At 41.6% G+C, this 25612-nt stretch overlaps 1 protein-coding gene across 3 annotated transcripts in view; it reads right to left on the reverse strand.

The window, feature by feature from the left end:
• Positions 1–25612, reverse strand: part of PTPRZ1 (protein tyrosine phosphatase receptor type Z1) — a 352752-nt gene that overhangs the window by 102074 nt on the left and 225066 nt on the right. For all 3 annotated transcript variants that reach the window (XM_029615443.1, XM_029615442.1, XM_029615444.1), the window contains one exon: positions 21761–21905. In XM_029615443.1, coding sequence (XP_029471303.1) covers positions 21761–21905 — 145 coding nt within the window. The remainder of the gene's footprint in view (positions 1–21760; positions 21906–25612) is intronic.

Here is a 25612-nt window from a genome sequence, read left to right on the forward strand (position 1 = left end):
TACTTTATGGTTGTTCTATTCTGTATTTGGCGAGGGTCTGTTTCTGTTCTGCATGTGTGACTAAGGTGAGGCATTCTCTTAATAGGAAGTGTATTAGTGTCTTAGGACTTTCAGAGGGTCAAGCCCGCACCCACACATCACAATAGGCCTAATACTATGAGGGTTCCAAGTGTCTTTATTGCAGGGATTTCTGGTTGGCATCACAGCAGTGTATGTAAATATGATGCAAGTGATATTTTTACTTCAGAATACTGTGCTTTGATATTTTTCATTTATTTTATTTAATACTTTTTTATACCGACATTCATGATACAGATCATATCATATCGGTTTACATGGAACAGGGGGTTGTAACATTAACATAGAAGAGGAGGCAAAGTTACAATAAACAAGGGCAATAGAACTAGGGAGATGAAGAAGCCAGAAGCAGAATATAAACTTGGTAACTAAAACGAATCATGTACCATGTCCGAAATGGAGTGCACTGAATAAATGGCATTAGTATATGAACTGTGGAATAGCTGAAACAGGCCTGAGTTAGGGGAAGGCTTGTTGGAACAGCCAGGTCTTGAGTTTTTTCCTGAAAGTCAACAGACAGGGTTCCTGTCTGAGATCTGGGGGAATAGCATTCCAGATGGCTGGTCCCGCTGTCGAGAGGGCCCATTCTCTAGTGGCTGAATGATGGGTGGATTTGGTTGAAGGGGTTTGCAGAGATCCTTTGTAGGCTTCTCTGATAGATCTTGAAGAGGTGTGGAGTCTGAGTGGGAATTGAAGGTTGATGGGGACCTGGTTGTGAATGGTTTTATGAATGATGGTGAGGGACTTGTGTAGGATTCTAAAGCTTATTGGTAGCCAGTGCAGATTTCTGAGGATGGGCGTGATATGGTCTCTTCTGTTGGTATTTGTCAGGATTCTAGCGGCTGCGTTTTGGAGCATCTGAAGAGGTTTAGTGGAGGAGGCGGGGAGACCCAGCAGAAGGGAGTTACAGTAGTCTATCTTGAAAATAGAATGGCTTGGAGGACGGTTCTGAAGTCATGAAAATGTAGAAGAGGTTTAAGTCTTTTTAGCATCTGTAGTTTATAGAAGCAGTCCTTGGTTGTGTGGTTGATGAACTTCTTTAGATTCAGATGGTTGTCAATTATCACTCCAAGATCTCTAGCTTGGGTGACCAAGGTGTTGTGGTGGGTCAGCTGAGGGATATCACTGTAGTCAGGAGATATGAGGATGAGTTCTGTCTTGGCTGAGTTAAGTACCAGGTTTAGGCTTGTGAGGAGGAGGTTGATAGCTTGGAGGCAGTTGTCCCAGTGTTTTCGTTAGGGATTCATTTATAGGGATCAGGATTTGTACGTCATCGGCGTACAGATAGTGTTTTAGTTTTAGGCTTGTTAGCAGCTGGCAGAGGGGAAGGAGGTAGATATTGAAGAGGGTGGGGGACAGAGAAGAGGCCTGAGGTACTCCTAGTGAAGAATTGATGCGTGGGGACTCTTTATTGTTGATTTTAACTTTATAGCCTCTATTACTGAGAAAAGAATCGAACCATCTGAAGGCCATTCCTGTTATCCCAATGTCAGATAGTCGCTTTAGGAGGATGGAGTGGTTCACCATGTCGAACGCCGCCGAGATGTCGAGAAGTACTAGCAGGAAAGAGTGTCCTTTGTCTAGGCCCATAATGAGGTGGTCTGTCAGAGAGATGAGGAGGGTTTCGGTGCTTAGCGATTTGTGGAATCCGTATTGCGTTGGGTAGAGGATTTTATGGTCTTCAAGATATTCAAGATATATGGTCTTCATGTAAAATATAAATGCATAACTTAACTGTGTGTGTGTGTAATGGGGAAGGGGCATTGTGCAAGGCTATAAGGTTCGCTTAGGGCCCCTAATACCCTTGCACAGCCATGGGTTGGGGGGGGGGGAGGGTGAAAGGTGTCAGTTTTTAAAGTTTGTACTACTGAAGGGAGCTGGGAGTTTTTTTGGTGGGCCCGGGACAGAAAATTAATGGTCTGTGTGCATCAATTGTTCAAGTATTTTAATATTTTGTTTTTAACCCCTTTTATATTTTTGAGATAACAATTTTTATTTCACATTGTTGTTTTTCCATGCTTTTAACACCATTGTAATTTACACTTTTTATAGTATTTTCACCACACATTCTTCTCACTATTATTTTATTAGTTATTGATTTTTAGCTTTGATATTTACAGTTTTTGCACTAGGATTTTTAATTTTATATCATTTTAAACACATTTTTTTAGTTGGTTATTTCCTTTTTTATTTTTAACCGTGAGGTGTAGACTCGCTGAGTTTCATAGATCTGTTTTGTTTTAGATACACATTTGTAGATGAGTATTTCAAATTTTGTTTTATTTATCTTAGCATTTTATAGTTTTTACTAAAGATTCTTATTTTTACATTGATTTAATTACATTTTAATTACATTTCATTTTACTGTTTTTTAGTTGTTTATTTAATATTTCAATACATGTTCTTATTGTTGTCAAATTTAGCTATTATTACACAGTCATTTTAGTTTTGGTGCTGTCACATTCGGGCATTTTTCCAGTCACACCCCTTTTTGATTGACACATGTCTTGGTGCGGTTTTCAGCGTTTTAAAACCTCTGTCTAATTTCTTCTGTTATTACTACGATTAGAGTGGAGACGGCATATACTGTTGCAGCACAAAAGGCTAGTAAGTTGGTTTTCATGTAGTTTTTATATTTTTTAAGTGTTGAGGTTGTTTATTCATTTTTTTATTACAACGGGATTGTTCATTCTTCTTTTTTTTTTTTTTTTAATTCTTTATTTATTGATTTATATAATTATTACAAGAATCCACTTGTACAAGAATGTCCTACATCCAGTATATAGGTAAATATCTCACAAAGATATAGTCAAAAGAAATTAAATATATTGTATCTGTAGGATAATAAAAGTAAAACAGGAGAGCTTAACAATTGAGCGTTATTTAACCAGAAATATAATTATATATAATTAAAGAGGGTGATGTGAGAGGTTTCTCCGTTTATATTTTATACATACACCAAAACAACCTGTCTACGTCGGGTTAGGATGAGAATCAAGAAAAGTCCTCAAATGTATAGGATCTTGAAATACATATCGCTTTCCCTGAAAAACCAAACAACATTTACATGGGAATTGAAGTCTAAAAGATATTCCCTTCTGTAGAGCCTCTCCTCTCATCTCGAGGAAACTTTTCCTCCTCATTTGGGTTTGTTTTACCAGGTCTTGGTAACACCAAACTTTTTGGCCAAAAAATAACGTCTGGCTGTTTCTAAAGTAATTTTTAAAGACATTATTTTTGTCCATTAGGAAAGTAAACGTGACTAATAAAGGTCTTCTACACGAAACAGTCATTTCTTGGGATGAATTCAAAAGATTTGACAACTCTGGTATATCTTGTTGTTCATTTTCTTCATTTTTATTTGAATAAAGATAGTAAGCTTTGGATATCATAGGCTTCAGTTCCTCCGGGATTTTCAATATTTGAGAGACATAGAGCTTAAAAAGATCTACTGGAGAAATATTTTTCAGAACAGGGAAATTTAGAAATCTTAAGTTATGAGCTCTCAAAATGTTCTCAACTTTTTCTATTCTTTTATCAAATTCCAGTTCCTTTTGAATTATCACTGAATTCACTTGCTCCACTGACACGATTTTCTCTTCCAGCTTTACAATTTTATCTTTCTGTGTTTTTATTTCTATTGCATTGTCCTTAACTTGCTGTTTGGTCTCAATTACTTCTTTGGTGAGTCCCAAAATTGCTTTTTCCAAAGATTGGAGAGCTTTCCAGATAATGTTTAATGATATCTCAGGTTCTGCTGTTGTATTTATTTGTAATAAATTATCCTGAGCCCCAACTTCACCCATGCAGGCTGCTAGGCCAACGCCATTACCAGGCTCCACTGTTCTTAACCTGGCTTCGAGACCAAGACCCGTGCTTTCCTCCCCTCCTCCGGGTTTTACCTTGTCTCCGTGCTCCTGCATGTTAAAACCTTTTCTTTCCCCAGCCTGCCGAGGTAGTGCAGCCTCTCCTCGGATCACCTCCGTTGGGCTCCCTTCACTCCGCTGGCTGTTTTCTTCCTCGTGGCCTGGTTGCGTTGGTCTCTCCGGTGAACCGGGGCTGAGAGATATTTCGGTCGGGGACGTTGGCTCACGCTCCTGAGCACTTTCCCCAGCGACCTTCACACCCGGCGTTAATGGAGGAGCTGCAGCAAAGAAACTCCCGATAGTCGGCTGTGATGGCTCCAGCGGTGTAGAGATATTTTCTCCGGTCTTTACCCGGGCTTTACGTTTGGTATGCGGCATGCTTGCAATGTTCCAACAGGAACAGGAGCTCCTACCGCTGCGTCCGCTCACGGCGCCATTTTGGAAAGCTCTCCTTGTTCATTCTTCTTTTAATTGACATGCTTGGTTTGATTCCTGCTTTGCCACGAGATGCAGACTCGCTGCATTTCAAGAACCCAGTTCTTTTTACAATATTCGTTTAAAAAAAAAACCCATCTGCAATTGAGCATATTAATTTTTGCAATTTTTAAGTCCACATACCCAGCCCTAACTCTTGAATCAAAACATATACAGGATTAACCACGGCAGCACAGCATTTAATTCGAGCATTTTTTTCAAAAAATCACTTGGAATGTTTGTCTAGTCTGTTCCTGTTTTGCCGCGAGATGCAGACTCGCTGTACTTTAAAGACCAGGTTCATTTGTTAATATATGTTTTAAAAATACACCTGCAGTTGAGTACTTAGTTTTTTTTTTTTCATTTATGCAATATTTAAGTCGATATACCCAGTTTTTACTTTTTAATTAAAATGTATACAGTATGAACCACGGCAGGCAGCATTTAATTTGAATTTTTTTAAATTAAAATTACTTGGAATGATTGCCTAGCCTTTTAAAAGTGGCAGAACAATAGCGCATCAGTTTATGTGTTTGCCCTTCGCGGTCAACACAATTTTACTACTGCCACAATATCCTTTATGTAGTCCCGCGTCTAATTTAGCTTTACTGTATTTTAAAGTTTACATCTCATTTTTTATTTTTTATTTTAATTATCTAGTTATATACTTTTTATTTTTCAACTCTCATGCACACCTTTTTCAGACCATTAGAAACAATCTGTTGTATGAGACTGAACCTACATACATTGTGGGCCGGATTTTAAATGCCCTGCGCGCGTAAATCCGGCCGTATTTACGCGCGCAGGGCCCTCGCGCGCCGGCGTGCCTATTTTGCATAGGCCGCCGGCGCGCGCACAGCCCCGGGACGCGCATAAGTCCTGGGGCTTTGTAAAAGGGGCGGGAAGGGGGCGTGTCCGGGGCGGGACCGGGGTCAGGGGCGGTTTGGGGCGGGACCAGGGGCGTGGCACCAGCCCGGGGGTGTGGTTGAGGCCTCCGGACCAGCCCCCGGGTCGGGTGATGGCACGCCAGCAGCCTGCTGGCGCGCGCAGATTTACGCCTGCTTTCAGCAGGCGTAAATCTGGCAACAAAGGTGGGGGGGGGGTTTAGATAGGGCCGGGGGGGGGGGTGGGTTAGGTAGGGGAAGGGAGGGGAAGGTGGGGGGAGGGTGAAGGAAAGTTCCCTCCGAGGCCGCTCCGATTTCGGAGCGGCCTCGGAGGGAACAGGCAACGCGCACCGGGCTCGGCACGCACAGGTTGCACAAATGTGTACCCCCTTGCGCGCGCCGACCCCGGATTTTATAAGATACGCGCCTGGTGCACAAACAAAAGTATGCCCTCGCGCAAATTTATAAAATCTACGCCAGCATGATTGACTGCATACAGGTAAAATTAGCTAACTTCATTCAACTTTTCAACATCCATAAAGAGAAAATTCTGTTTTATAAGTTACCATTATATATGTATCAGCGAGTTTTTGTGATTTCAGTTGTGTTTTTATATGTCCTTTATAGTACAGTTATGTATGTCGTTTGTGTATTTTAGCCCCTGAGGCAGCCACAATGTGGGGGCGAAACTCGGCTTGAGTCAGGCTTGCCTAAAAAGGAATATGTCTCCATAAATAAAAGTTTCTAATCAGACATTTCTTGGCTTCTAATCTACTTTGTTGCCCCCAACACTGAAAATATTACATCACGCTTTAAAACATCAACATACCTCCTATTTAGAAAACAGAACAAGCCGGGCTGCCTAAAATACCTGTAAAATAAAAAAATACATATACCTAAAAATATTGTACAAAACTACATAAAACTACAAAAGTCCCTTCTTCAGATGTCAGATCAGAGACATTCACATCTAACAAAGGGGAAAGCCGACAATCGCTCAGCAGCGCATGGTTCGGAGAGAGGTACCTTCAAAGGATACTAATGATGCATTAGAATTAGGGCATCCCGACAGTGAGGTTCCAACAATAAGAAAAGTAGTCCAAGTGTCTGTAACTAAAAACTCACCTGAGCTAAAAAATTCTAACTTCTCCCTATCAATTAAAAAGCAGAATGAAAATACAAACAAAAAACAAACCTTGAAATGTTTGTATGCTAATGCCAGAAGTCTAAGAAATAAGAATTAGAATGTATAGCAGTGAATGATGACATAGACTTGGGGGATGGAAGGGGCAGCTTTTCGGGGGTTATGCGTGGATCTTACGCGCGTACCCCTTTAAAAATCTGCCCCTAAGTCTATGTCATCATTCACTGCTATACATGTATGTATGTTTATTTTTGTAAACCGCTTAGCCAGACAGATCCTGTTTAATTTGCGGTATATAAATTATTTTAAATACATAAAATAATATGATCAAATTTGAATTAATGACTGGAAGGGGGACAGTAAGCAAATCCACGGCTCTCGTGCTAAACTTTCAAAAGGGAAACTTTGATAAAATGGGAAAAATTGTTAGGAAAAAAACTGAAAGGAGCAACTACAAAGGTAAAAAGTGTACAAGAGGCGTAGTCATTGTTAAAAAAAATACCATCCTAGAAGCACAGTCCAGATGTATTCCACACATTAAAAAAGGTGGAAAGAAGGTTAAATGATTACCGGCATGGTTAAAAGGGGAGGTGAAAGAAAATATTTTAGCCAAAAGATCTTCATTCAAAAACTGGAAGAAGGATCCAACAGAAGAAAATAGGATAATGCATAAGCGTTAGCAAGTTAAATGTAAGACATTGATAAGTCAGGCTAAGAGAGAATTTGAAAAGAAGTTGGCCCTAGAAGCAAAAACTTACAGTAAAAACTTTCTAAAATATATCCAAAGCAGAAAGCCTGTGAGGGAGTCAGTTGGACCATTAGATGATCGAGGGGTTAAAGGGGCACTTAGAGAAGATAAGGCAATTGCGAAAAGATTAATTGATTTCTTTGCTTCGGTGTTTACTGAAGAGGGTGTTGGGGAGGTACCCATACTGAAGAAGGTTTTCATGGGTAATGATTCAGATGGACTGAACCAAATCACGGTGAAACCAGAAGATGTGGTAGGCCTGATTGACAAACTGAAGAGTAGTAAATCACCTGGACCAGATGGATACACCCCAGGGTTCTGAAGGAACTAAAAAATGAAATGTCAGACCTATTAGTAAAAAATTTGTAACCTATCATTAAAATCATCCTTTGCACCTGAAGACTGGAGGATAGCTAATGTAACCCCTAATATTTAAAAAGGGCTCCAGGGGCGATCCAGGAAACTACAGACCAGTTAGCCTGACTTCAGTGCCAGGAAAAATAGTGGAAAGTGTTCTAAACATAAAAATCACAGAATATATAGAAAGACATGGTTTAATGGAACAAAGTCAGCATGGCTTTACCCAAGGCAAGTCTTGCCTCACAAATCTGCTTCACTTTTTTGAAGGAGTTAATAAACATGTGGATAAAGGTGAACCGGTAGATGTAGTGTACTTGGATTTTCAGAAGGCGTTTGACAAAGTTTCTCATGAGAGGCTTCTAGGAAAAGTAAAATGTCATGGGATAGGTGGCGATATCCTTTTGTGGATTACAAATTGGCTAAAAGACAGGAAACAGAGTAGGATTAAATGGACAATTTTCTCAGTGAAAGGGAGTGGGCAGTGGAGTGCCTCAGGGATCTGTATTGGGACCCTTACTTTTCAATATATTTATAAATGATCTGGTAATCAAATTTGCAGATAATACAAAATTGTTCAGAGTAGTTAAATCACAAGCAGATTGTGATAAATTGCAGGAAGACCTTGTGAGACTGGAAAATTGGGCATCAAAATGGCATATGAAACTTAGGGGGTGATTTATCAAAATGCACTAAGGCTTTTTTGCATGTGTTAAGGGCTTAGCGCATGCGAAAAGCCCTGTTAATGCATGTGATAGCACCATATTGTATGGTGCAATGCAGCCTATTTAGATGAATTGAAGGAGAGAGAGAGAGAGAGAGAGAGACTGCCTGTAATGTCATCTCCCTAGAGAGGTATTTGTATCCCTATGGTAGGCCCACCTAGTAAATGGAGGTGAGGGTTAGGTATCAGTGTAGGGGGTTAGGGGCCCCTTTGACATTCAATGTTAAATGTACGAACAGAACAGTGCTCTCTTGTGAACATTTGATGACCCTCGGAGTGAGGAAACTCACTCCAAGATGAGATTTGTACAATGTTCTCTCAACCTAGCTTGATGGACTCTCTACCTGGGTAACATCAAGCTAGATGAGGAGACATTGTACAAATCTCATCTTGGAGTGAATTTCCTCACTCCGAAGGTCATCAAATGTTCACAAGAGACCACTGTTCTATTCGTACATCTAACATTGAATGTCAAAGGGGCCCCTAACCCCATACACTGATACCTAACCCTCACCTCGAGTTACTAGTTCCCACCAAGGCCGCTTCGAAATCGGAGCAGCCTCGGAGGGGACTTTCTTTTCACCCCCTGCACCTTCCCCTCCCTTCCCCTACCTAACCCACCCCCCTGGCCCTATCTAAACCGCGTAAATCTGCGCGCACCAGCAGGCTGCTGGCGCACCATCACCAGACCCAGGGATTGGTCTGGAGGCCTCGACCACACCTCCGGGCCGGCGCCATGCCCCCGGTCCCGCCCCGAACCGCCCCTGACCCCGGACACGCCCCCGGACATGCCCCCTCCCCCACCCCTTTTACGAAGCCCCGGGACTTATGCGCGTCCCAGGGCGGTGCATGCGCCGGTGGCCTATGCAAAATAGGCGCGCCGGTGCGCGAGTGCCCTGCGCGTGTAAATCCGGCCGGATTTACGCGCACAGGGCTTTTAAAATCCGGCCCATTGTGATAAAATGAATATTTGCATAAACCATGCCCCTTTTGCTATCACATGCAATATTTACCACATTTTGATAAATCCAGGCCTTAATGTGGATAAGTGCAAGGTGATGCATATAGGGAAAAATAAACCATGCTATAGTTACACAATGTTAGGTTCCATATTAGGTGCTACAACCCAAGAAAGAGATCTAGGCGTCATAGTGGATAACACTATGCTGCGGCAGTCAAAAAAGCAATCAGAATGTTGGGAATTATTAGAAAGGGAATGGTGAATAAAATGGAAAATGTCATAATGCCTCTATCGCTCCATGGTGAGACCGCACCTTGAATACTGTGTACAATTCTGGTTGCCGCATCTCAAAAAAGATATAATTGCGATGGAGAAGGTACAGAGAAGGGCGACCAAAATGATAAGGAGAATCGAACAGCTCCCCTATGAGGAAAGACTAAAGAGGTTAGGACCTTTCAGCTTGGAGAAGAAACGGCTGAGGGGGGATATGATAGAAGTGTTTAAAATCATAAGAGGTCTTGAACAGGCAGATGTGAATCGGTTATTTACTCTTTCAGATAATAGAAAGACTAGGGGGCACTCCATGAATTTAGCATGTGGCACATTTAAGACTAATCGGAGAAATTCTTTTTCACTCAACACACAATTAAACTCTGGAATTTGTTGCCAGAGGATGTGGTTAGTGCAGTTAGTATAACTTATCCAATCCTTAAAAAAGGATTGGATAAGTTCTTGGAGGAGAAGTCCATTACCTACTATTAATTGAGTTGACTTAGAAAATAGCCACTGCTATTACTAGCAACGGTAACATGGAATAGACATAGTTTTTGGGTACTTGCCAGGTTCTTATGGCCTGGATTGGCCACTGTTGGAAACAAGATGCTGGGCTTGATGGACCCTTGGTCTGACCCAGTATGGCATGTTCTTATGTTCTTAAAGATGGATCCTATACTGTCTCAATAACTCATGTACAGTAGTTTTGGATAATACTTACATAGCCAATAAAAGCCTGTCAAGCAATCAGTTTACCCCAAAAGACAAATCTGCCATATCAAAACACTAACTCCCAGAACTGAAACAGCAACACCCCCACTCAGGAAAGAGCAGTACTGCAAATATTACATCAGGCCTTAGAAGACCAGTACACCTCCTATTGAAACAGAACAAGATGGAATGCTATAGACCTACCAAACTATACACTGCAAAGTTCCTCACCTTGATCACACATACAGGACACAGAGCCTTACCAAAGGCAAAATAAGAGACCAACAAACACCAAAAAAAGAAATGTAATACAGCAATCATAAAAGTAAACCCATACTAATAAATAGAATATTTAAAAACTGAGTAGAAAACCCAATAATTAAAACCTTAAAAAGTTTATAAAATTTCCCAAAATATATTTCAAAATAGCAGACATATCCAATAATAAAGCTAATAAGGATTTTAAAAATCTCCCGATCTTCATACCTGGGATGTTTCAATTTACAGCCACTCAGATTGTTGTTGATTGGGGTAGGGGGGAGCTGTAAAAACTATATCCTCTCTCTCTCTCTCACACACTCACAAGGCTCTCATTCCCTCACACACATGCACCTAACACACTGGTTCTCCTCCACACCACTCACTGGCTCTCACCCACCCATCCACACTGGCCTTCACTCCCCCCCCCCCCCCACACACACACACTAGCAGTCACACATACACAGACATCCTCACAGACGGGCTCTTACCTACCCACCCGTGCACACAAAGACTCAACTCCCTCTCCACCATGCAAACAGCCTCTCCCCCCCACCCCCACAGAGCCTCTCACACATACACAGACACATACACATGATCTCACCCACCCATCCACAAAGACATACACACATACATACACACACACACACTCAGGCTCTGACCCAGCCACCCATATACACACACTGGCTTCTACCCACCAATCCCCATACACAGAGCTTCTCAAACCCACCACCAACGAGCCTCTCACTCACACATACACAGGATCTCACCCACCCAGGTAGTCATCCACACTTAGGTAGTCACCCACCCACACACGCACGGTCTCCCACACCCACATAGCCTCTCACATACAGACACAGGCTCTCATCCCCCTCCAACACACACACACAAGCATTTGCCTATGTACCCAGATAGGCAGTCACCCATCCACGCACACACACAGGCATACATATACCCACACCCACATGGGCAGTCACCCACACACCCCCATAGGGCCTAGGTCTTATTTTGTTTTTCAAGCTACCAGTAGGATGGGGTCTGCTGTCAGCCACAGCGCCCTCCTCCTCTCTTAGGTCGCCAGTTGTGGGGTGGGCAGCAGCAGGAGAAGATGTTGGGATAAATGCGACTCCCACTGAGCAGATTGGCAGGGGCTTGATTTATCCCTGTCTGATCTGATATTTGACTTTGGAGGCAGTGTGAGCTGCTGTAGAGGTGTTTTGCAGGGGCACTTTTTGCCGCTCTAAAGTTCTGCCACCTGTGGCCACCGCCACACCACCTGTGGCCACCGCCTCACCCTGCCTTATGATAGAACTGCCCCTGAGTATGGGATAAGCACAGAGGATTCCTTGTTACAAAGAAGTAAAGGAAAAACCAAAGATTAATACAAGTTCTTCCCGCAGAAAATACAGTTTCCAAAGCGTATTAGCACTATGTGTATTATTAGGTTACTCTAAACCTGTTTTTCAATGCACACACTAAGAAAGCTGTGCTAGATTTTTAGCATTCACTTCTTATCTGAGCTCACTCTTTGTACACAGGCTTCAAAATAAGCAAAGAAGATGCAGCTTTATTAATAAAGCATTGTAACAATATAACACTTCAACACACTATTTATTTGTTAATTTAAAAATGTTTTTATACTGCCTTTACAAACAAAGTTTAGTCAAAACGATGTACAAAAAATATGTTCAAAAATAAAAATCTCTTAAAATTACAAAAAAACCATACAATTGAAAATACAAAAAAAATTAAATTCTTAAATTACACCTCATCACTGCATCTGTGTCATCCCTTTGCACTAATGTTTTCCGCTGCTCAAGGGGACCCCCAGATATTATCCACACAAACTGATCACCTTGCGCAGTGTAACTCCCTGAGTAGCCTGTTTCGGAAGGACTTCCAGTTGCTCCAGGCACCCAACACAGATAATCCCCTCAAAGCTTTCCATTTTCATGCCCAACAGCCAGACACCCCAAAGTCATTATTTGCACAGGCCATATTTAAAAAAAAAAAATTCAGACATGCAGGTGACTCTAATCTTGCTTGGATAGACCTGCTGGTGGAGAAGTACTTAGTCTTCCCTTTGATCCAACCCAATAGAAAACTGATGTTCCTTTCCCTCTAAAATATCATCCTGTTTCCTTTCCCTCTTTTCTCAACCCTTACCTCCCCATCCCCTTTACTCACTAGAACGTCAACTCCCCCTCATCTCACCCAGCCATTGCTATCTTCCTCCTCCCCCCCTTCACCTTTTCTCTATCTTTTTGGGGCTCAGTGGCAGCCTGCCAGATTAAGTAGTCCCAAGGATCAATAACCCTCCAGTCCCTCGCGATTGATTCCTGCCATGTTAAAAAATAATGCAGAAAACCCTGGGCATCTGCCAACATCATAATAAAAAGATGCTTTATTATTCAGGCTCCTTGGCTCTACCCTGTGGCATAGAAATCCTGGTTCAGTTCCCCAATCCAAGGTGGCCAGCTGAGCCAGATGGCTTGTTTATTTTTATTTTTATTTATTTAAGGTTTTTTTATACCGGCATCCAAGAACTCGTTCTCATCATGTCGGTTTACAGAAAACAGGGGTGCAAAAATATCACCAAAAACATAAATAAACGTGGAGAAGAGAAGCAGTTACAATTAACAAGGGCTAATGAACTGGGATTGTAAGAAATAAAAGAGATAGAGGAGGATAATTATATACAAGTGTACAATGTAAATAAGGAGTCCTCTATATATACAAGAGAGCAAAATAAATATGGAGTCCACTACATACAGCTACTTAGCATAGGAATTATTGATTGATCTTGTTAGGTGGAGTTCGGGAAGGCTTGCCTGAAAAGCCATACAGAAAAGCCATACAGCTTGTTCAAGTATGGGGAGCGAGAAAATACAGTGACGGCTCCTACTAGCCAACCAGCAGGGCTGAGGGCACTCCTTGGAGGATGTGACCCCTGACTGATGAGGGGTTCCTGTGCCATCCAGGTAAGACCATCTAGCATGGAGGTGGGGTGGCATAAGGGGTAAATAAAAAATAAAAACAGGCTTCATCTGTTGATTATTGCTCAGAATTGTTATAATCAACTTGGACACAAATTATGAAGTTCTTTTTGTCTTTTTTTTTTTTTTTTTAGAATTAAACAGACTCTCAGTATTATAATTAAAGTCCTATTTGTATGTTCAGTTTGCCATCTGTTTCTAGATACAGTGCTGTAGACCTGGTTAGTCTTGTTTACAGTTATGCATATAAAGCCTTCAAGGACCTGCTGGTGAATCTCAATGCAAGAATATTACCTTGGGCATAACCACGAGACCCAGCTGTGGAAAAGCAACACTGAGCCATGAAGTGTAGCTGCTACTTCAGTTGGCAGAAAATATCACATTAAGTCACACACAATGAACCACACACATACACACAATGTCTGGCTAAGTAAGTGTGGCCACTTCCCTTCACCTATGACATGCACAGAGCTGGCAGGAAAAGTGTTAAATGAATGGAAATGTCTGTTGTGTTTTTCTCTTTTATGCCAATTTTACTCTACCATTGGAACTTTTCATAAACTTCTTTGAATTAACGCACTGCAAAACTTTTAAGGAGACTCAGTCTGTTACCCTTACTGGATTTTGTATCTTTTCACAAACAGAGTTATAACCTCAAGAAAATTGCAACCCAAAACATCTGGAAGTAACATTCAAAGCATATTACTTTCTATCTATAACAAGACTCCTCATAGGTGCTCCATCTGTTCTGTAGATGAGGTGAACACTTCCCTGACTATGTGCTAAGTGTTGATAACTATGTCTCTTGCTAATTATCACTCAATTAAAATGAAAGAGTGATGACTGTTTTAAACTCACAGCTGGAAGTCCTATCAATCAACAATATAAAAATTATTATTTAATTTACACCTCTGACTACAGCAGCAATTATGTAATCTGAACTGAAAATCCGAAACCATAGTTAAACATGGCAATGACCAAACATCAGGCTACTTCATTTGTAATGGGGGAATAGGACAAATCTTGGGTCTGAATCGGGACATTTCTTGAAGGAGAGCAAAATATAAAGATGTGCTGTCATTTTATGCCATCTGCCATCCGAAATGACAAGGGAAAAAAAACCGGACAAAATTTTGTTAGGCTCATGTTTTGTTTTAGCATGCGTTAAAGCATTTTGGTTCATCCTGCTAGTAAAGTACACGTGTTGTAAACAAAATGATAGGAAAGTCACAGATCTGACAGAATGACATTTTGTTTCTATGCACATGGCTTGTAGAAAGTTTGCTTCAGGTTTTACCAGTGCCCATCTGGACTCAACCCAGTTCAAGGTTTGCAGCAGCTTCTGCAAATGTTTATATTGATTGCTGGAGTGCGAGATCAAATCTGAGCAGTTTGGCAGAATTTAAGAGGAACTGGCAGAGCCACTAGTCAGCCACTAATTGGCCCTAGCTCCCAGCCCTTAGGATTTATATCAGATAAGGCGGAGACAGCATAGGCCCTCCCTCAGAGGCTTGCTTGCCAGTGATGATTTCCTAGTCCACAAGGGGGATGGATGTTCGCTTTAGTTAGGCTTTGATTTCAAGGGAGAAGGAGTTTCAATGCGCTCTGCAAATTAGGCCTCCAGCTTGGCACAGAGAGGGAGAGAGACTGCTCTGCTAGGTCCCCTTCTGGGGACTGGAGGGAAGAGAGAGAAGCAGCAGGATTTTTGTGGTTTTGCTGTTTTGACCTGAGCCTTCTGGCAGGGAGCCGTGTGCCTCTTCACCCAGTGCAAGAGGAGGCCGCAGTGACTGCTTGGAGAGGAGAGAAGTGCCTTGGTCAGAGATTCCGTTTTTTAACCACCAAGAGGGAAGGAAGCTGTTTTCTGCCACCCTTCCTTGCCCTGAGCTGGAAGCTGGAAGGACTGCTTTCAGTGGCTGGCCTGTCCTCCTGGAAGGCTGCATCTGTTCTTTTGAAGAGGAGAAGGACATCTGGAGACCCCCCCCCCAACGGAGTTTCCACCACAGGACACCACCAGGTTGGAGTACGGGATTCTTTGTGGACCTCGGGTACTGGGAAGGGTATCCATCACAGTCCCACCTGGGACATGTATCATTCCTGGTCATGGAGGATAAACCGGTTTCAATCCCCTGCCTGGAGGAACACATCCACAGAGTTAGAGATCAGTTTCCTCGCTCATGTATATCTAAGGACTCTGGATGCAACTGGATATTTCATTTGTTGCACCTCATGATTATTTTGAATTCAATCCAAGTAATCTTTAATTTGATCACCCATCCAGAGAGTGCGGCCTGGTTTGTAAGCGAACCTGTCCCACAGAGCAAGGGCAACACACAACTATGGGATACCGTGCAATCCTGCCTGGGCCAAGAAAGTTTTCCTTCACCCCTCAGAAGGGACCCACCCCTTGAGAAAATAATGTGGGGCTGAGGAGCTAGCCATGGTTAATACATTCTTTTATGTCCCTTTGGAATTGGACACATTTCCTGGGAGAGGGTTACAGTTAGAAAAGAGAAGTACTATATACAGGAGTGGGATAATATAAATCAAAAGAAATGACATGCTGAGTCAGACAAAAGGTCCACAGAGCTTAGCATACTAGCTCAGACAGCATCCAATCCAGATCACAAGTACGTGGTAGATGCCAAAAACTAGATCTATTCCTTGTTGCTCACTCCCATAGACAAGCAGTGGCTTTCCCAAGCCTACTCTGGCTAATAATGGTTCATGGACTTTTTCTCCTGGAACTTGTCCAAAGCTATTTTAAACCTTGCTCTGCTAGATGCCTTAACCACATCCTCTGGCAACAAATTTCACAGTTTGATTGTACATTGTTTTACTCAATTTGTTTTAAATGTACAACCTGTTAGTTTCATGAATTGTCCCCTAGTCCTAGTATTATGTGAAAGAGTAAATAACTGTTCCCTATTTCCCATCTTTCACTCAAGACATCTCATTGATCCAGCAAAAATCCCAATGGATACTCCCGGGGCCAGTCGACACTCACATAAAAACATACATGGATTTGGTTCTACGAGAAATTGAACAAGCAGAATCTAATGCCCCTCAGGTTCATTACAATTTGAGCAGAGCAGTAATTTATGCTCTGCCCCAGTTACAACAAAATACAAACTTGGTTTTTAAACCGGCTGACAAAGGCGGAGCAATTGTGGTTCAAAACGCATATGGTACTTAGAAGAAATATATTCACAGCTGTCTGATTCTACATATTACACAAAATTAGATATTAACCCCACTCCTTGGCTCCACAAAACCATCATACAGGAGTTGGAATCTGCTGCAAAAGAAGGTTTCCTTACTAAAAAAGAAAAACAGTTTTTAATTCAAAAGGATCCAATTATTCCACTTTTGTATACATTACCAAAAATACGTAAAAGTTTGGAGAAGCCCCCAGAAAGACCGATTGTGCTGCTATAGGATCCATCTTAGAACCTTTATCACAATTTGTTGATACCTTTTTAAAAATGAGGTACTGAAGTCTCGCTCTTTTATAAAAGATATGAAACATATGCTCAACATCCTGGGGAGCATTACTTTACCTGTTTCTCCGATTCTGCTAGTAATTCTTGACATAAAATCACTCTACATTAATATTCCACAATCAGAAGCTTTGAAAATTGTAGCAGATACAGTTGAGAGTTGCCCATATCCACATTGCATCCCGTCAAGTTTCGTTGTCTGTCTGGCTGAACTGGCATTATGTCAAAATTATTTTTCAGTATCTAATCAATTTTATCTACAATCTCACTGCACTTCAATGGGCTCTACCATGGCTCTTAGTATTGCCAATCTGTAAGTGGATCATTTTGAAGAGAATTTTTTATACCACTCTGAACATATTGACAAAGTTATTACATAGAGATGATACACTGATGTCATATTTCTTTTATGGCCATCTACTGAAGCACATTTATTGTAGTTTATATTTTGGTTGAATGTACAAGATAAGAATCTACAATTTTCATGTGAATATGACCGGCAGAGTATATCCTTCCTAGATATATACATTTACAAAGAAGGTCAAAAACTCAATACTACTTTATTTCGAAAACCGTCCGAGAAAAATACATTGTTACACTTCTCTAGTTTCCACCCTCGGACTATTAAACATAATCTTCCTGGGATAAACACTGTGAATCCATAAAGGCTAGAGGATGGGAATGAAGAGAAGAGCCATGAGGGTGGAGTACTGGAGTGGAGGCTTCTACCTGATGATTACTACCCTTACTCATAAGCCTTCGCAACGCCAACATTGCTCTCTGCTTCAACGGCAAGGGGAAATGTGGAAAAGAGGATTTGCATTCAGATAACAACTATCAAAGACTGAACTTCACAATCTGGGTAAACAAAGAAGCGTGGGGGTAGCTTGCTTACTATGGCGGTTACTACCCTAAACCAATTAAGCCTGATACATCACTTTGAATACATATACAGCACTGTTCTTTGCTTCAATGGTAGGGGGAAATGTGGAAAACAGGTTTTACATTCAGACAACATCCAACAAGGCAATGATCTGTGCAGTCTGGGTAACCAAGCATCGGGGTAACTTGCTTGATGTGGCGGTTACTACCCTTAACCATTAAGCCTTATGCTCCTTATTCTCCTTTTCTCCTGGGTATTGCCACTTCTACATCTTCCTCTAGTACTCTCTTCTAGAGATGTGAATTGGAACCAGAATAGGTTCCGGTATCGGATTCGTGGACCATCATGAAATTATTTTTCCTGTGGTCCAATCGTTTTATTTTTGGTTTTTTTTTTAATCGGCTGCGCCGAGCCAATAACCCAAAAATACAGCCGACCCGTTAACATTAGTTCGTTAGTATCCCCCCACCCTCCGGACCCCCCCAACCCCCCCATAAATCTTTAAGTACCTGGTGGTCCCAGTGGAGGTCCCGGGAGCATTCTCCCGCGCTTGGGCCGTTGGCTGCCAGTAAACAAAATGGCGCCGATGGCCCTTTGCATGTGACAGGGTATCCATGCCATTGGCCGGCCCCTGTCACATGGTAGGAGCAATGGACAGCCAGCGCCATCTTTAAAAATGGTGCGGGCCATCTTTAAAAATATTTTCAATCATCAGATAAACAATTCACATCCCTACTCTCTTCGGTCCCCTGGTCACTCTTGGACTCATCCCTCAGTCCCCCTCCAAAATCCTATCCCCATCTCTCCATGTCCCCTCTCCCGGCAATGATGATAGCTGTTCAGGGAGGGAAGAGAGAGACAGAGATCAGTGGCCAGCTCTCTTTTTCCCACTGCATGTGGCTCTCCTGGGGAAGGAGGAGGGCCAGCCCTCCCTTCTCCTGTGGTGCCAGCAGGGACACTTGAGGAGAGGGAGGCAGGACTGCTGGCTGGCCCTTGTGCGGTAAATGTAGCAGCTCTTTAGGGGATGGGGAGTGGCAAATGGATTGTTGGCTGACCCTCCCTCCCTCCAGTGATAATGGAGGGAGGGAGGAATGAAGCAGAGGATTGACCGTTCAAGGCAGCAAGAAGAGAGGAGAAGGTCGCCTGATGACGGAAGGAAGATTGCTATCTGGAGCTAACAGAGCAGGATGAAATGGACCAGGACCTGCCTACCATCTACGGGAGGCACCAGGATTTCCTGGGAAGCAGAGAAGGGAGGGAGGGAATAGGCCACAGATCCTCCTCCTCCTCTGCTGAAATTGGCAAATCATTGGCAAATTGTTCCATGGGGTGCAGAAAGGAGGAGGATCTCTACCGTCCCTGCAGTGCTGACTGGCTCATATTGCCTGATTCGGGGCATTGTATCTAATGATGCCCCTGCCTCCCAGGCCCTGAGCTGCTGTCACAGCGGTTACCACGTTTTCATCCATCCCTCCAATGCCCTGATCTGCTGCTGTGACTGCATCCTCCTTCCCAGGCCCCAATCTGCCCCTGCTGCTTCCTTTTCCCTCCCTCTTCGGCCCCAATCTCCCATGACAGCCAATAATGTAGCCTTTGTGTCAGCAGATGCTGGGGATTTTGTATGTTTTAATTGCTAAGAACATAAGAAGTTGCCATACTGGGTCAGACTAAGGGTCCATCAAGTCCAGCATCCTGTTTCCAACAGTGGCCAATCCAGGCCTTAAGAATCTGGCAAGATGTGATCTTGATAAACAGAGGATTGTAGGCGATCTACAGATCACAGAAAATGTAGGGGAACAGTAATCCACAATATGATATCAGTCTGGCTCAAATTAACAAAGAACTAATACTAAAATATGCGAAAGGTACCTCCACAAAGTATTTAAATATATTACTGTAAAGGATGAGGAGGTAAGAACATAAGAATATAAGAAAGCGCCATAATGGGTCAGACCAAGGGTCCATCAAGCCCAGCATCCTGTTTCCAACAGTGGCCAATCTAGGCTACAAGTACCTGGCAAGTACCCAAAAACTAAGTCTATCCCACGCTACTGATGCTAGTAATAGCAGTGGCTATTTTCTAAGTCAACTTGATTTTTAGCAGGTAATGGACTTCTCCTCCAAGAACCTATCCAAACCTTTATTAAACCCTGCTACACTAACTGCACTAACCACATCCCCTGGCAACAAATTCCAGAGTTTAATTGTGCGTTGAATGAAAAAGAATTTTCTTCAATTAGTTTTAAACGTGCTACATGCTAACTTCATGGAGTGCCCCCTAGTCCTTCTATTATCTGAAAGAGTAAATAACTAATTCATATTTACCTGTTCTAGACCTCTCATGATTTAAAGACCTCTATTGTATCCCCCCCATCAGCCGTCTCTTCTCCAAGCTGAACAGCCCTAACCTCTTTAGTCTTTCCTCATAGGGGAGCAGTTCCATCCCCTTTATCATTTTGGTTGCCCTTCTCTGTACCTTCTCCATCACAACTATATCTTTCTTGAGATGCGGCAACCAGAATTGTACACAATATTCAAAGTGCGATACAGAGGCATTATGACATCCTACGTTTTATTCACCATTCCCTTCCTAATAATTCCTAACATTGTTCACTTTTTTGACTGCCACAGCACACTCAGCCGACGATTTCAAAGTATTATCCATGATGACGCCTAGATCTCTTTCCTGGGCAGTAGCTCCTAATATGGAAACTAACATCGTGTAACTACAGCATGGGTATACAATAAGACAACGGCAGCCAACTCCTGTGCTCAAGAGCCACAAATAGACCTGGTTTTCAGGAGATCCTTAATGAATATGTATGAGATGTTTTGCATGCACTTCCTCCATTGTACACAAATCTATCTCATGCATAATCATTGTATATATCCTGAAAACCAGGTCTGTTTGTGGCTCTTGAGGACTGGAGTTGGACACCCCTACTATAGGTCCTTTAGTGGATAAACAGTGTGATGAAATTGCTAGGGATACAGACAAAACAAAATTCTAATGACTTGTCTCTTTCATTATTATAAAGACCCCCCCCCCCCCCCACACACACACCTAATGGAGAATAATCCAGAAGTACTAGACCCAATCAGTATGTACAGTGAGGTTATCGTAACTTAGTGGATCTGATAGCAAGAAATGGAGTAGACAGAAGATTACACCAGGATTGATGAACTTAATCACAATACTCTAAGAAACAAGTGAAGTGGTTTCGTGGACACTTTTCTATTTTTTTTTTGTTAATGACTTCTGCATACAACACACGTACCTAGCTTTGCATAGTTGTTAGCTTTGGAAAGCTAAGTTAGCTAGATAAGTAGTGCCGCCCAGTTACACCTGTTGCCTAGCCATTGACTATACAACCAACTACAGTATATAGCCGGATAAGGACTCATCTGGCTAAGTGGCAACTACTTAACATAGCCGAATATTCAGTGGCCACCACTCAGCAGGATCCGTCCTATTTATCCGGCTAAATAGCATTTGAATATTAGCCTTGATGTGTTCTTGAATGAAATGCACATTGTTCTCAAACTTACACACCAGTGACCTACAGGTGACTTGCTACACATTTGAGATATTTGAGTAGTACCACTTAATCACTGGTAGAGATATTAAAGCTGCACTAGCTTATCTGTTTTTGGTTTTTTAATTTTTTTTCCTGAAAATCTGATTGATAGTCACACTATGACTTGCTACAGTGTTATGATTCACCTCTAGTTCACAAGTCCACATTTGCTCTGCAGCTCAGCAATGCCAATCACAGCTTAGCTTCTAATCAAGACAATTTGAACCTAACGTACTAGGCATTTTCCCCATAAACACAAAAGGGAAGAAAACAGTTAGTACATCTGGCCCAAAGTCTGGTGCTTGTACAACCACAAATGATCACTTACCTCCAATAGATGAGAATACCAACTAGGACCACTAGACAGATAAAGGTCAAGGCAGACACGACCACGAGTGGTATAAATGTCTTCTTCTCTGATTCCAGACCTTCTGCTAGACCAATACGAGACTCATGGCTACTATTACTTGCCTCTGTAGTCAGAGAAAACGGAAATCATCTGTATTCAACTTTAACCAAACACGCTACATAACTGAGCTTTAGTAATGACACTTAGGGGCACGACTTACCTTTCTAATGTTTACTGTATACTGCAGAAAATATATATATTCATTTGCAAACCAGTTTAAAGAAAGGAAGTAAAGCCAAATGTTAAGGGATATGCAGTAGAGAATCCCATCAGCACACATGTTGTTAAATAATTGAGTTTCAAATATTTACTAATTAGAATATCATTACAATACATTTGCTAAACATGAACTAGATATACTATGCACTGAATTATACAAACATTTTTTGTATGAAATAAGGAATGCATCTGTTTAGTGAAACAGCTATACATTTTCACTTTGAACAGAGAAGGAAAAGTGTCAATTCTTGCCTAGAATTTCAGTTTATTATTATTCCTCTAGGTGAAGGGTGTTCTCTAGTTGCACAAACAGTAACTTCAAATGAGCTGACTAGTACAGTTCTTATTTGGACAATCAGATACAGTACATCCTAGGCTGAATTTCTAACTTTGACAGAAAATGGATGGAATCTACTTCATCACCTTTCTTACTTTAATACTGCAAATTGGTTAAAAAGTACTGATAAGGTTTGGTCTGGTGGCTGCCATGCAGATCTGGATACAATTAGTCTATCTTCTGCTCTGTGAGCCAGCCAGGAATGGGGCCCCTAAGCAGGCTACATTAACAACTCCCCTGGGGGGTGAGGGTGGAGTTTCAGGGATCACCCCAACGGCGACATCTAGTGGTCACACGGGATTACAGGGTTGTAGTCTTTGAATCCTGACCTAGGGGAAGGGGAAAAGGTGTGTGAATGAAGGTTCATGGTGACATATTCCCAGTACAGACTACTTCCAACAGAACTGGAAGCTCTTAGGAAAAGCTCTTACTGGCCAAAAGAGAAAAATAAATGTTGCTGTCAGGCTAGCTATTAACCTACGGTTAAAAATAACTTGTCATTTATTTATTTATTTAGACATTTTATATACCGTCATTCCATGTATAGATCACAACGGTTTACAAAGTGACATTCATAGTTATCATTCTACAAACAAAACAATGATTTGTTACAGGGGTGGTGTTTATGGACATACATTAATAGTTATCAAATTGGAATATCTAGTGCTTATTAATAAGTTTAAGATAAAGAGTATGGAAAATTAAAACATGATAGTTTTCACATCTTAGTCAGAGGGTTTTGAGAGCCTTGTATACTCTCATTTTGTTTATTCTTCCTGAGTCGATTATAATCATTTATCCTTAATGTCTTAGTGATTTCAGTTTATTCTGCTGTTTTTAGGTTAGTTCTTATGCGTTTTTGAGTAGCCATGTTTTTAGCTCACATTTGAATTTCTTTCTATCTGGTAAAATATGTAACGTCTCAGAGAGTCTTCTTTTATCTCTTTTGGGAAAATCTTTTGAGACTAAGATGCTGAACTAATTTCCTAATAAAAATGTACAATCTTACAGCTTCATTGAACAAAATGTATGAAATTCTATGAGCATGCCAGCATGTATCCATTCTAATAAAAATAAAAATGCAAATCTATTTGACACAAGTTTACATGACTATATTTGGTTTACAAGAGATTTTTGCAAGGTCATTAGGGTTAGTTTGGCAAATTACTTGCATGATTAATATTATAAATCATTCTTGAGTTAATAAGCAAAGTTAGTACAGTCTTTGGCCCACTGCTGTCCTTAATATACTGCCAAACCAAATTACAATCCATGTTTATTCTATTAATATTTATAGTTATCTGTTCGTTCTGCACTGCTGAGTTGGTGGATAAAAATACAAAGGAGAATCTAACTTGATCCCAAAGTGGCTATCAGCAATTTGGTTTGAAAATGATCACTAGGTAATACTTAACTGTGCTTCCAGTACCTGCAGAGCATCAGGTGAAGAATGCAAACTGCATGAAAAAAATGAATGGATGAAAGGCCAGTCTGATGGTCCAGCAGCGGAGCTATATGTTGACATGTAGATGACTTAAGTTCAATTCTCCATTTCAGCTTCTCTGCCGCATGTTTAGGAGACCTGAATGCACTACTCAGGAGGAATACACAGGGAGACCCTCGCCATACCTGCATCACCTTGACCTGGGCTTTCAAGGGAACTCTGATACATCACCTTCATTCAGCGGGAGGGCTGCTGCTGGGCTGAAAGCAGGAGTATGTGTGCACATATGGAAGGCATGCACAGCTACATCTATATTAAAGGCTCATGATGCCTAAAACATGTATCCCCTACCCACTATTCAACATGGCACTGATCGCCTGGGTGATTTATATACACATTGAAAGCCCATTCAAAGCAAAAAAGGAATAACTAACTAGGCACTAGAAAAGTGGAAGTACATTTTATACTTTCCTTAAGATCAAGTTTAAATAAAAAGTACAAAACATGATCTACTTTATATTATGAATACAAATGGCAATTCTGTTAGGCCTCTGATGCAATATCATCTACAAGAAAGTATAAATACTGAAAAACATTAAATGAGCTTAGCACCTGACCATATTCTTCACTTATAAATAATCATTTTGAGATGGCCCAGTGCACCGCCATGCAGAGCAGCTAAAAATACAGGGTTCAGTTCTTGGGTAGGGTCTTTTGCTCCCCCGGCCTGGGGTTGCAGTGGAGGAAGCATCCGGAGCTCCCGGGGAGGAGGAATCCCAATTGTCATGCAACAGCGACACCTAGTAGCGGATTCAGGGCCCGTGATTGCAGCTTTCGGGAAGGCAACCCCAGCTGCATGGCCCCAAGCGAGAAACAGTCACTGCAATAATTCTTTTAAGTGAGTTAGAAGGAAATATAAAATAGAAGAAAATAAAAATATATTCCTGGGTCATTGCAAACAAAGACTCATGGATACTGGATCCCAGCCAAGATTCAGACCAAGCTGACGGCCCATAGCAGGAGGCAGCAGAAACTGCAGCCTCCACCAACCCCTTCTAAATAGAGTTTCAGGGTATTTGGGAGTATCCACTAGAGCAGTAAATCAATGTGGCAATAAATCCTAAACTACACTTGATTTGATGAGCAGCTCTGAAATCAGAAGCTAATGTCCGAGCACAATATACTTTCCATAACACTAACTATGCTGGCGCAGCAGATACTCAAAGTTACTCTTCACGGAAAGAATGAAGCGCCTTTCGCTCTTGGCCTCTTTTTCTCTAAAGGTTACGTGTAAGGTTGGTGCCAAGAACTGAGACTCAGAACCCTGTACAACATGGCAGGGAGGAAGGGGGGTACTTAACACTCTGCCACCTGATCCTCATGAGGACATGACAACATTACAAACTTAGCCAATGTGGAAGGATTCAACTTCCTGTTGAATAAAGTAACAAAAAACGATCCCCTGGAAATAGTAGTTGCTGCTTATTTAAACAAAACACCTACTCCATTTGTGTACATATAATAAGGCAGAATACGGCCAACTTTCAACACACATTGCACAATATAAATCATTTGTTTTAAACCAAGAAACTGCCTCTTGAAATGTACTTTTGTTTTACCTCTTCTCCATGCATTAAAAATTAGAAATTGGTATACTTGGTTAGTTTTAGACTGGCGAGTACATTACGTTGCTGCATAATCTATAACACTGCCAGTAGCACAAAACAGTATGTCAATAAAGACTGACAATCTGGTCAGCTAAATAAGATGG

This window comes from Rhinatrema bivittatum, chromosome 9 (assembly GCF_901001135.1).
Source record: "Rhinatrema bivittatum chromosome 9, aRhiBiv1.1, whole genome shotgun sequence".
NCBI classification, from domain to species: Eukaryota; Metazoa; Chordata; class Amphibia; order Gymnophiona; family Rhinatrematidae; genus Rhinatrema; species Rhinatrema bivittatum.